General features: G+C 47.6%; 1 protein-coding gene across 1 annotated transcript; it reads left to right on the plus strand.

Annotated features, from left to right (window-relative positions):
- The first annotated feature begins 2,797 nt into the window (after positions 1–2,797).
- LOC110545508 (glutathione S-transferase Mu 1) lies at positions 2,798–8,035 on the plus strand. The gene is made up of 8 exons (XM_021631669.2): positions 2,798–2,955; positions 3,264–3,339; positions 3,740–3,804; positions 4,064–4,145; positions 4,245–4,345; positions 5,527–5,622; positions 5,707–5,817; positions 7,573–8,035. The coding sequence occupies exons 1-8, from the start codon at positions 2,920–2,922 to the stop codon at positions 7,660–7,662; spliced, it is 657 nt and encodes a 218-aa protein (XP_021487344.1). The 5' UTR covers positions 2,798–2,919; the 3' UTR covers positions 7,663–8,035.
- The last annotated feature ends 4,398 nt before the right edge of the window (positions 8,036–12,433 follow it).

Raw genomic sequence — 12,433 nt, forward strand, 5'->3', positions numbered from 1 at the left:
CAACTTGCAGATTAAAATTAAAATTTGTTCATGTAATTACTGATACCTGTACAAGAATTATTTTTGCTACCTTGCATCCTGGAGAAGCTGCACGCCATGTTATAGATCATTGCTTGGCTGCCTTCGTTGGTCTTGGCCTGCCACTCCAAATTAATACTGACAATGGACCAGCTTATACCAGCAAGCCCTTTCCATTTTTTTTTTTTTGTAAAAAATTAAATATTAAGCATGTAACAGGTATTCCTTATAATCCTATGGGCCAAGGCATGGCTAAACATGACCATTAAGATATATTTACAAAAGACACAAAAGGGGGAATTATGTCCTCCTCGCTCATCCAGAGCTCAATTTAAATTTTTTAATTCTGGACAAACATGGCAAATCTGCAGCTAGACATTTTTGGCACCCCGAAACCTCCATGGTTAAATGGGGGGACCCCTTGAATAATACACGGCATGGACCAGACCCCATTTTAATTTGGGGACGAGGATATGTTTGTGGGTTTTTTTTGCAGGTTAAAGATGCTGCCCAATGGCTGCCAGAGAGACTGGTGCAACAAGTGGATTACATCAGGGAACAAGATCTTTCCTGGAGTGACGATATTGCTGATCCTGCTGCAGCTGATTCATCCAGTGAAGGCTGGATTACACCTTTGGACCTTAGTACCCAATCCCCTCTTGTTCTCCCTGTACATGTTAGCACACCTTTGTTTGGCTGGTCTGGTACTATTCATCTTTGTAATTGCCAGATGTGTCCACTTAGCTCGACAGCGCCAAGCTAGATTTAATAAGACCACACACAAAGTCCTTTTGGCCACGGAACAGCGGCATGCTGTGACTCCCTCGCCCCAGGTAGGGGCTTGGCTTGCCCAGCTCAAACGTTAGCTTTAACCTCTCCTTTCCTGTGTGATGGGCTGGGTTCTGCGTGATTGGATATTTACCAACCTAAGACATGGAAATTCCCCTATAAGCAGGATTCTCCCATGACAGGTAAGGTATTTATTGGGAATCACACCCACCCAAAGGCACTGTCCCTTTGTTTTAGTTCAAAAGGGAGGAATTGTGGCAGCCCTTTTGGAGTTAATGGCAATTTGGCATGGGCATCTCAGCAAGGGAATTCAGCCTCTCGGTCCTGGTTCCTATCTAAAACTTGGTGGCTAAGAGATTGACCTTGGCAGCAGAAGGCTCTGGTCCTGAGAACTAGACCATAAATTCCATGTAAACATGGTAACCAGACAGCAGGTTCTGTGTAACCTTGAGTAAGCCCTCTTATGTTTTGGCTATGTAAAATTGCCTTCGTGAGAAACTGCTTGTACTTTTTTGCCTACTTAAGTGTTAACCTGATGTCCATTAAACTGACACCTGGATCAGAGCCTAGACTTGGTGTCCTTCTTTGTGTCTCTTTCTCCTGGCCCTCTCTCAGGTGGTGTTCAGGGGTTGCTGTGGGGCAGTCACAATGTGGCTGCTCTAGAGTCACAGGAAGAGATGGCCTCTGCCTGTTCCTGCACCCTCACTGCACACCTCACCCTCCTCAAGGCAAACCTGCATTGATAGGTTGGCTTCCTGTCCCATAGACCTAGGAAAGGGTGATGTAACCCCCAAAATGCTCTTTCTCTAGAGCCACAGCCCTGCCCTTTGACTTGCAAACCCATTTTCGTCTCCACTCCCGTCATTTGTTTTTCATTATTTCTGATAAGTTTCTGTAAACAAGGTGATGTCATCCTCAGGGCAATCAACCACAGGCTTGTGGTTTTGAAAGAGTCTCTTGCTCTCTTGCCTGAAAGGAAGAAAGCAGACAGGTGGGACGGTGTTCCTGGTAGGACAGTGTCCTTAGGAAGGCTCTACCACAGGACCTATATCCCAGGATAACGTGAAAGGGTGTTTGAGCCACCCTGTCATCCAGACAGACCTGTGGCAGGAGCCAGGACCAGGGGTCTGGACAGCTGAGGGTCCAGCTTTGGGCTCCTTGTGCCCTGTGCAGTGTTACAGGATCCGTGTGCACAGCATCCTGTTGTCCCTGCAAGCAAGCCTCTTGGGACACATGCTGTCCCACTCTATGGCACACCCCAGCTGAGGGCTCTTTGCTCCCTTGCACTGTGCTGGTGGTTCTGTCAGCTGACTGCCCTCCGCGGCCCTGGCTTCCCTCAGATTTCCTGTCTCCCTGTGTTTGGTTCTTGAATTTAGATTTATAAACACGGCCACAGTACCGATTAGTTTTTAATAACCGGTGACAGAAGGACTGGGTTCCCACATCTCCTAAAGGAAAGTGCGCAGACCTGTTTATCCCTGCCCTGGGCTTGTTTCCATGTCAGCACTGATCTTGTAACTGGAGGCTGTGAGCACAACAGTCTGGCAGCTGTGACTGTGGCAGAGTCCTTTCTCGGAGGAGAGGTACCAAGTTAAACTCTCAGGTTGGGGGCTCGCCTTTTTGTCCTTAAACTGAGAGCTGAGCCTCCCCAGTGACAGATTCCCACGGTCTAGGTGTGAAAGCCGAGCTCTGCAAAGGAAAGGAAGAAGGGAGAACACCCTTGCTCTTTTGCTGTCTGGCCAGTGTCCAGGGAACGTGCGAGCATTCAGCAGGCCTAAGAGGTTTTGAGGGAGTGGGCAAGCAGGTTTTTGCCTTCAAGGTGTGCAGAATAGCATTTCTGGGGCAGAGGCTGTTAATCCCGCCTCTCCCGGAGAGGGTGTGGCCTTCCGCCTTCCTCTTCAGGGTCTGTAGTTCCAGTTACACGAGGGGGGAGGGGGCGTGCCTCACTGGGATTGGTGCAGGGATGGGAGGGACCCGTTGCTTGGTCTGGCCCATGGTTCCTTGGAGTCTGTATAAAGTCACAGCTTGTGCAAGCACGCACGACAACGCTGCTGAAGCCAGTCTGAGAAGCTCACCCTACCCAGCGCCAGCGCCAGCACCAGCACCAGCACCATGCCTATGCTACTGGGATACTGGAACGTCCGCGGTGTGAGAAAGGGGTCCGCGTGGAGTGTGGGACCGGGATGTGAAGCAGAAAGTTTCGGAACAGCTGAGGCCTTTCTAGCAGAGGGGTACTCCTCAGGCCTCGCTAGAGTCTTCTGCCTGTAGCTCTCAGCGCTCTGGAGCTTTCACACTTGGGAGGCTGTGTGTGTGTGTGTGTGTGTGTGTGTGTGTTACACATGCACGGGCAGATTGGCTCTGTTTGTGGAGTACGGGAGGTCCCAATTGGAGAAGAGGAAGCCGTACATTAAGGTCTCCACAATTTCTGACCTCTTGTCTCTGCTCTTCCTTCCCAGCTAACACACCCGGTCCGCCTGCTCCTGGAATACACGGACTCAAGCTATGAGGAGAAGAGATACACCATGGGAGATGGTAACGACACCTTCCTGGTCAGACACCTGCTCCCCTCTTGTTTATCAAGCTATGCCTAGCCTCCCAGTTAATTAGCCCTGCTGGTCTCCCGGAGCTGAAGTGAGAGGCTGCTGCTTCCGGAAACCTCTTTGAGGGTTTAGTTTGGTTTTTCAGTATAAAACACTGAGAACGGAGTTCTGGGTCCATCTGTATTTATAATCAGGTGGGGTTTACTATTGGGGTCTGATTGGGTCCAGACCCATTTAATTAACAGTTTGTCTTTATACCGCTCTCATACTGACTCACCTTGGAAAGTGGCTGCCGATCCCCTGCCTCAGGGGGGTTTTTGCTCCTGGTCAAATATCTGGAGTAAGGTGGAACCCTGGGGTGATTTCTTTTCATATCTTCTTGTCCATCACAGCCCCCGACTTTGACAGAAGCCAGTGGCTGAATGAGAAGTTCAAGCTGGGCCTGGACTTTCCCAATGTAGGTGCAGGGAAGAGGAGGTTTGGGGAATGCCTGGTGTCCTCACCCGCATGAGGGGTTTGGGATCAATGGTTCTGCTCTCCTGCTCCTGTTCCTGATGGGTTCCACAGTGGTTTTGTGATGGGCTGTGTCCCAGCTCTCCCATTCAGTGGGCAGCATGTCCACAGAGGGCTTCCCATGGGAGGCACACTGAGTGCCAGGCCCCATGGGATGTAGAGACCCCCATATCCCATCTGACCTTTCCTGCTTGTCCTCCCAGCTGCCCTACTTAATTGACGGGTCACACAAGATCACCCAGAGCAACGCCATCCTGCGCTACCTTGCCCGCAAGCACAACCTGTGTGAGTGGGGCTGGTTACAGGGGCGGGGGATGGGTGATAACCTTCTTGGCTTGGCTGGGGCGGGAGGCTGAGGGTGAGTCTGTGCTGTGTGTGCTGCAGGTGGGGAGACAGAGGAGGAGAGGATTCGTGCAGATGTTGTGGAGAACCAGGTCATGGACAACCGCATGCAGCTCATCATCCTGTGTTACAGCCCAGACTTTGTGAGTTGCCAGTGGGCGGAGCAGACAGGTTTGCAGCAGGAGTCAGCCTTGCACTCTGATCTGTAGCATCCTCCTTCGGTGAATGAACTGAGTTACTTACTGATCTCCAGGCTTTTCTGTCTTACCAGCAGAACGGCCCCCATTACCCCAGCGGCCTCTCACATCAACACTGTGAAACTGTCCCTGCTAGTCTCAGGATGTGATTGAGATTCTGCTGTTGTGCAATTGATCTCAGTTGTTTCATATAGTTGTAAATCTCTGCTGTATCTGACCTTTGACTTCTTCCAATGTGCCATCTTACCCAGTGTTTATACCAAAAGCCTCCAGGATCAAGGGATGTCCTAGTGCTTGCTGTGTAGCATGAAGGCTTAAGTATGGATCCTTAGCACCCCATAAAATAACCGAGTGTGGCTGCCCGCTCTTATAATCGCAGTGCTCCTGGGGAAGAAAAAGGAGGGTTTCTAGGAGTTTGCTGGCCAATGAGCCCAGCCAATCTTTGAGCTCTAGATTTGGTGAGAGACCCTGTCTCAAAAATAAGGTGGTCAGTGATTGAGAAAGACATCAACACCGGACCCCCACTTCCTGCACCAATAGGCACCAGTATACTCCCCAAACGATGAAAATAGGTTCTGTAGACACACTGGTCGCACACATCTTTCCAGCTCTTTGCCCATAGTTCTGCCTTAGGTGTCAATTTGGAGACCAGAACATCTTCCGAGTAGCAAGCTCAGGATCAGCCCCAGGAGCTTTGACCCTTCTTCCTTTCAGTGTTAGTCACTGATCAAAACTGATGCACTTTCTTCAAATATCTGAGCTATTATCACACCTCCCCGCCCCAACACCAGTATAACTTTGCCTTCTCTTGGGGTCTTTATGCCCTTTGTTTCTGTGGTTCCGTGGGATCTCTGAGGCCAGAATGTGCAAGATACCCCGAAGGCCGTGGGTGTGACTCACCACACCTGTTTTCAACTTGAGTGGAGACAGATTCCAGGGGCAGTGTGGAATCTCAGTCAGGCTCTCCACCGCCTCTGACATGAATTCTGCCACCAGCAGAATAGTGATGTGTTAATGGACTCCTAGACACAGGCCCTGCCCGTTCTTGGGAAGGTGACTGTTCCCCGGCAAAGCCCTCTGCTGGGGAGCCTGAGTATAAGGGTGGTGACAGCTGTTTTCTGCCTCAGGAGAAGCAGAAGCCAGAGTTCTTGAAGTCCATCCCTGAGAAGATGAAGCTCTACTCTGAGTTCCTGGGCAAGCGGCCATGGTTTGCAGGGGACAAGGTAAAGGGGAGAGGGTGGGGAGAAGGAGTTGCTGTACTTTCCCAGGGGTCAAATTCCAATGCACTCACCCTTGCCTTCCTGCAGGTCACCTATGTGGATTTCCTCGCTTATGACATCCTTGACCAGCACCGTATATTTGAGCCCAAGTGCCTGGACGCCTTCCCAAACCTGAAGGACTTCCTGGCCCGCTTTGAGGTGATGCCCTGATCCTGCTTCCTTTTGGGTTGTCTTTTTCCTCATATCCACGAGGCTTTTCTACTCTTGAGACTAAAGGAAAATAACTAGGATTTTCTGAGCTTCCTATAAAGACACATATTGGGCAATATTTATCACTTCAAAATCCCAAAAGGCTGATGTGATTCTGAGTCCCATTAGACGGATAAGAAATCTGATACTGTGGATGGTAACCACTTGTTCAAGGTCTGTGTATCAGAAGCGCCTGCCTTGGGCTTTGTCTCTGTCTCTGGAGCAGCATTCCTTGCTTTGCATCAAATGGAAATGTTCCAGATCCTTGCACAGCCTCATTTTCCTGTTTAGAGTCCTCGGCAAGCAGAGCATGTTAGTAGTATGTGGGTCCTGGCTTTAGGAGAGTGAGACAGGCTGGTGTGATATACCCAGATGTAAGGAAGTGCAGACCTGATCTGCAGAGAGCACTGAGAGCCCAGCATGGGGTTGTCGTCTCACTGGGTAGACACGGGAGTACCCTCACTGTTAGGGACGTTGATTGTGAGTGTGTGCTGTTGAATTCTTGTTTCCTCCCTTGCATTCTCCTTTTTCACGTCACAGTTTCTGTCTGTGAAAGGGAGTCAAATTCCCTTCACTAGAGGCATTCTCTTCTATATGAGGTTCATGTTGGACTCTAGGGGTCATGCAAAATGCTGCCATCTTGGAATTGAGTCAGCAGAGAGCTGTAGAAAGCCAGACTGTGATATTCCTCAGGGTTGCTGAACCTAGCCTAGACCTCACCAACATCAAACTTGGGTCATTCAGACATCTGGGAGTTAGAAGCATTGATTCAACCTGAGATCTGTTGCCTCATTCTCCATCAAGGGATGCACTTTCTCAGCTAATTCTCTCTCTCTGTCTCTCTCTCCCAAAGGTGAGGACAGCCTGTGCTTGCAACAGGTTAGGTATTCTAATCCTCTGGGGCGCGTCAATGGAGCAGCCTAGCCTTTGCCTAGCTTGTGTGTACTGTCTGTGGTGGGTCACGCTGCACCCTCTGGAATTGTCTGTGTATTCTCTAACTTGGCGTATGGCTCACAGAACAATATGTGGTCACATGGAGTGATCTCTGTGTCGGGGTGGAGATGAGGACAGCTGGGGGTGGTGAGATTGTGCTGAGCACCAGGTAGAGAATTGTTGATTTTGAAACGGATTTGAATCGTGTTCAGCTTTTCTTTGTGGGTTGTGCTCTCTTTGTTCCCTTTCTTGCACGATTTGCTGAGTCACTGGGTGCTTGGCTTTCTTCCTAAACACACACAGTCAAGTTTTTGGCTCTTTTATCCTGTTAGATCTGTCTTCTGTGGGTAAATACAGGCTAGAAAGAGCTAGGATGAGACGGGCGGGACAGGACAAGGGGACAAGAGCACACAGGTGGCTGCTCCTGAGCAGGGTGAATCCAGACCCATCTTAACAGCTGTGTTTGTCAGAGGCAGTTGCTCAGCCTCTCTGAATTTGAGGTTCCTCCTTGGTAACTTACTTTGCAAGATTGATGGGTAGGTTTTCTGAACCTATATTGTAATTTTCAGTGAGTATGAAACAACGTCCACAGGATCTAATGTCCAGTTTGAGATGAGAAATGGAAGACTTAGTTATTTTGCCTGGGCCGGGAGCTAAGCTGGCTGCACCTTGTCCAGCAAGAGCCCGGGATGAAGGCTGTTCCTGGCATGAGGCTGCTCCTCTCAGTCACCTGCAGACCTGAGCTCCTCCTGTGTCCTTCCCATTTTGCAGGGCCTGAAGAAGATCTCTGCCTACATGAAGAGTAGCCGCTTCCTGCCAACACCTGTGTTTTCAAAGATGGCCCACTGGTCTAACAAGTAGGCTCCTACCACGCTGGCACTCACAAGGAGAACCCACCTGTCTACCCTAGGGATTCCTCGGGGCCTGGCCTTCTGCTCTGCTACCTTCCTGTTCTCACTTCTCTCTCCTTCCCACTCCCTTTTCCACCGTCGTCAGTCAGCCCCATCTCCTCAGCCCTGACCTAGTCAAGCCCGTGCACTCTTCATTCTCTCCACTTTCCCCCTCTCCACTTGTGCCCTAACCCAACATCACAGTCCTTTTCTCTGGTTTGAGGTCTGCCCTGAACTCATGCTCCCTAGAATCACCCTAAAGGTCAATAGTGTCTCAGTGCGAGCTCATTCCTGGTGGAGGAGCTGCCCCCGCCTGTCTCATCTCCAATAAAGCCTGAAATCTGCTTGCTGTGTTTTGTGCCTTTTTTCTTTTTTTCTTTTTGGACCCTCCAGGTGTCACAGCTGCTGTGAGCTCTGAGCCTGTCGTGCCAGGCTCTGAAGAGTCTTGGTTCTAACCTGAGACCCTCACAGCAAGGACAAAACTCCCTAGAGCAGTGGTTCTCAACCTGTGGATCATTCTCCCTTTGGGAGGGGGGATCACACATCAGCTATCCTGCGTATTGCCATTTATAACAGGAGCAAAATTACAATCTCTGTAGTAGTAACAAAGTAATTTTATGGTTGGGGGTCATGGCAACATGAGGAACTGTATTAAAGGGTCACGACATTAGGAAGGTTAGGAACCAGTGCTGGAGAGTATGAAGCGTGTTTGCCTGGAATCTCATTCGCCGCAGCATGGTGGGACTTTGGACTGTGAATGGCTGTGGGTCTCAGTGAGGGATGAGGCTGGTGGGAGGGCCCAGGAAAGGCCCTGGATGGTTGCTTTTACCTCACATATGCCATGGCTGTGTCAGTATTAGGTCTCCAGGATATTGTCTTTACTGGGTCTCTGAAGTCCTCTTCTGGCTTGAAGCTCTCCTGGCACGGAGACCTTCATTCTCGGTTAATTCTTTTCTTCCGGGGCAGCTGAATTGAATATCCTATTACGCTCAGTTAATCATAACTATTTATGCCTCCTCTAATGTCGGTGAATCTCCCCTATCAGCGAAACTTTGCTATTGTGTATGTAACTCATTCAGTTCTTGGAGAACTGATGATAGATGAGTCTGCTTGGGTGCTAGAGGGATGAGTCAGAGGTTTGGAGCACTGGCTGCTCTTCCAGAGGACTGGGGTTTGTTTCCTAGTACCCCTGTGGTAGTTAACAGTGGCCTCCGTCTCAAGTTAGGGGACCTTCCACTCTCCTCTGGCCTCTGTGTGCACTCTGCAGGTGGTGCACAGGTATACATGCAAGCAAAATACGTGTGCGTGCAAAATAAAAATAAAAGTAACTCATTCACATAAAATAAAATAAAAAATAAGCCAGATGGTAAGTGAATTCTCTGTGTCATGCCCAGATATGTATCATCTCCTGGCCTGCTCGTTTGTTTTCCTTTTTCTCTGTCATGATCTGGGGCTTTCCCAGCGCCTCCTGTTCAGTCATGACTGGACTGAATACATCAATGGCTTTCTGGCTTTTCCTCTTGCAGTGGGCAGGTCGTGGGGTGATAAATCACAGAAACCTCTTCCCATAACAAACAGCACTTGCATAGCCACATAGTCCCTAAGTAATTTGTCTTTCTAGAATATAGATAAAAGGAAAAATATTGGCTCAGGGCCCTTAAGACCAAGTTCTCAGCACAAAGGAGATTTATTTTTCTCAGAGGGACATAGGGTAGGGAGTAAGAGACAAAGACAGGAGACAGAGGTCAAGGGAGGAGGGGTATATTTCTAGGAGGGACAAAGGACTGCCTCTGGGTAAAAAGGAGACAGACCCTTAGGCAAATGGCAGTTTATAAAGGTGCAAGAGGAAAGCCCATATTAGGATAAGGCGTTTAATTTTAACTGAGTATGTTAATTAGATAAGCCAAAGGGGGCTTTTGATAGCTGGACTTCAATACTTTGATAGCTGGACCTTTGTATTCAGCTTTAGAAAGAGGAAGTGGCCAATAAGGAAATAGACCCTGGTGGCTAGCTTTGGGAATGTAATGAAAAGGATTTTTTAGCAAGGCAGAGGGAATGGGGGAGAAGGGCAAAGCCTGCCAGAGTCACGTTTTCCACACTCGATCTGGCCAGAGTCCCTTCAAGAAAGTCTGTATTCTATTGATTCTGTCTCTTGGAGAACCCTAACCACTACACATAGTAATCATGTCCATCAATGGATAAGTTTGTTCAGACATACAACACATAATTCTAGAGTGTGTCCCTAATCTAGGGCCTTTTCTATTTGGATTAGGTGGAAGAATTGCGTTAAAATATAGCTCCAAGGAGATGTTCAGGAAATAAATCTTTTATAGGTAAGATAGCTTTCTTTGTCCTAAAAATTTCTCTGTGTTGTGGGTCTCAAAGAAGAAAATGACCTGTCTGCTCACACACTTAGTCCAGTTTATGGTTGTGAAGAGGTTTGAAAGAGTGTATGAGCTGTTGCAAACAAAACAAAACAAAAAACCAAAAACCTGCTGCTATGGTTACCTCTGTCACTGCTGTGTTGGCCCCTTGAAAATCATCAGGCACTTATTTAGTCACCTTCGGCCTAGCAGGGTCCTAGTGAAGTAAATGGCAGTGGCTTGTAGAACATGACTGCACATTCTCCTCATCATGGTGCTTTCTTTAGAAAGCTCAACGGACCCTGCACGGCCCTACACTGCTTCTGGAGAACCATCGTGCGTGAGTGGGTCTAGCTATCTGTTCCGGAATTCTGCGTCACCCAGAGAATGATCAACGAAGCCATACTCTAGGTTCCGAATGAGAAAGTTTTCTTAAGTACATAGCCAGGTAAAGTAAAAGAATGAATAGGTTAATAGTATGAGATAGATAGATAGATAGATAGATAGATAGATAGATAGATAGATAGATAGGCGGGCAGGCAGACAAATAGACAGCAAAGAATCATCCAATTAGGTGCTCAATATATCCAGGAGAAACTGATGGGGGGAGTAAGGTTGTATTGAGTTTTTACTCCATGGCTTAGCTCCCCACAAATGATTTTCTGGTTTCTCCTCACTGTAGGCACTTTTTATACTATGGGTTTGACAACAGTAACATCTGTTGGAAACACTTTACTTTTTAATTGTTCTCAAGGCTGACGACTTTCACCCTCAGGATGTTTTGTTGTTCTCTTTCCTCTCTGTCACAGAGTTGGAGCGGGAGGACCATTCCTCCCCGGACAAAGGGCTTTGGAGGAAACATTGAGACAAACATGCTTGGGTTTGAAATGGGTGTGGGGGGGCGGTATGCAGCCCTCATCTAGATCCAGACGCTCAGCACAATGTGCACAAAATTCAGCTTGTAAAATTGGTCATGTGTTACTGGATATTTTTATGTATTAAATTATTACGGTTTGGGCCAAATGTAATAAAACAAAAGATTAAGTGTAAAGATTTTGGTGTGTGTGTGTGTGTGTGTGTGTGTATGTATGTTTAGAATGGTTTTTTTTTTTTTTTTAATCTGGATAATTTTGGCTATCTTAGACCCAGCTGTAAGATGATTTCTTTCCCTTTAATGTTAACATTTTAGCATATTTAATTTACATATCTCTTTTAATCATAATTTTTTTTTTTTCATTAAGACTTTGGGACTCAGTTCGGGGCAGTATAGGGTAATGGCTCAGTTGAATCCAGATGGGGACATTGGTAAAGGGTTTGGCCTGATTCCTTCTGGATTTCTTACTAAGGAAAGGTGCTGTGTGGCCTTACTTCTGCTGATCCAGTGGCCCTTGGTGGGAGGATGTGGTGAGGGCGGTCAAGCATTATTTGTACTTTTAGGGCCTGGAATCCGGAAGATATCAGTTGTAAACGGACAAAATTAAAACAGTAAGAAAGGGGCTTCAGAGCCTCCGGATATGGTTAGCAGTTAATTTTGGTGACTAGAAAGTCTCACATACTTATTGACTGTGTGGAGAATGACGTCTCAGGAACGATTCATTGAGTTTTGGAAGAGACACATCTGGTTAGTCATTCAGGAGCCAGGCAGCGGTCAAGGAAGGCTTTACCAGACAGGCACAGATTAGCATGAACACCTCTCATGAGAATGCTGTTGGTAACATAAGCGCTATGGATCATGGTCAAAAAGGTTTACTTAACTGTAGTTGACCTTTGGGGTCCCTTTGGAAGAGCAAGTGTAAGTCCTCAATTGGTTCCTGTTTCAAGAGGGCTCTCTTGCTTTTCCTTTGGGTGCTATGTGGAAAACAGGGTTTAATCTTGGGCAAGAGAACCCAGTTTGTAATTTTTTGGTCTTTTTTTTCCCTTTTATTGAAAACAGATTCTTTTCTCATAAAATATATCCTGATTACAGTTCCCTCTCCCTCTGCCCCCCCCCCCCCAGTTCTTTTCCACCTAGAGAAAAGATCCCCTTCGGATCTACTTCTTTTCTGTCTATCATTAGAAAAGAACAGGCTTCTAAAAGATAACAACCAAACATGACAAAATAAAATTTAATGAGATCAAACAAACAAACAAACAAACAAACAAAAATTGCATCAAGGCTGGACAAGGCAACCCAACAGGAGGGAAAGAGCAAGCACAAGAGTCAGAGACCCACTCATTCACATACTCAGGAGTCCCATAAAGACCCTAAACTGAAAGCTGTAATATGCGGGCAGAGGTCCTGTGGAGGCCCTGTGCCTGCTGCTTCAGCCTCTGTGAGTTCACATGAGCCTTGCCTAATTGATTCAGAAGGTCTCGTTCTCTTGGTATTCTCCATCTTTT

The sequence above is a fragment of the Meriones unguiculatus genome, chromosome 10, assembly GCF_030254825.1.
Source record: "Meriones unguiculatus strain TT.TT164.6M chromosome 10, Bangor_MerUng_6.1, whole genome shotgun sequence".
NCBI lineage: Eukaryota > Metazoa > Chordata > Mammalia > Rodentia > Muridae > Meriones > Meriones unguiculatus.

Coding starts and splice junctions, on each gene's coding strand:
- LOC110545508 (XM_021631669.2), top strand. CDS start 2,920: ATGCCTATGCTACTGGGATACTGGAACGTCCGCGGT. Junction 3,340..3,739: donor GAGATACACCATGGGAGATG/GTAACGACACCT, acceptor TGTCCATCACAG/CCCCCGACTTTGACAGAAGC. Junction 4,146..4,244: donor TGCCCGCAAGCACAACCTGT/GTGAGTGGGGCT, acceptor TGTGTGCTGCAG/GTGGGGAGACAGAGGAGGAG.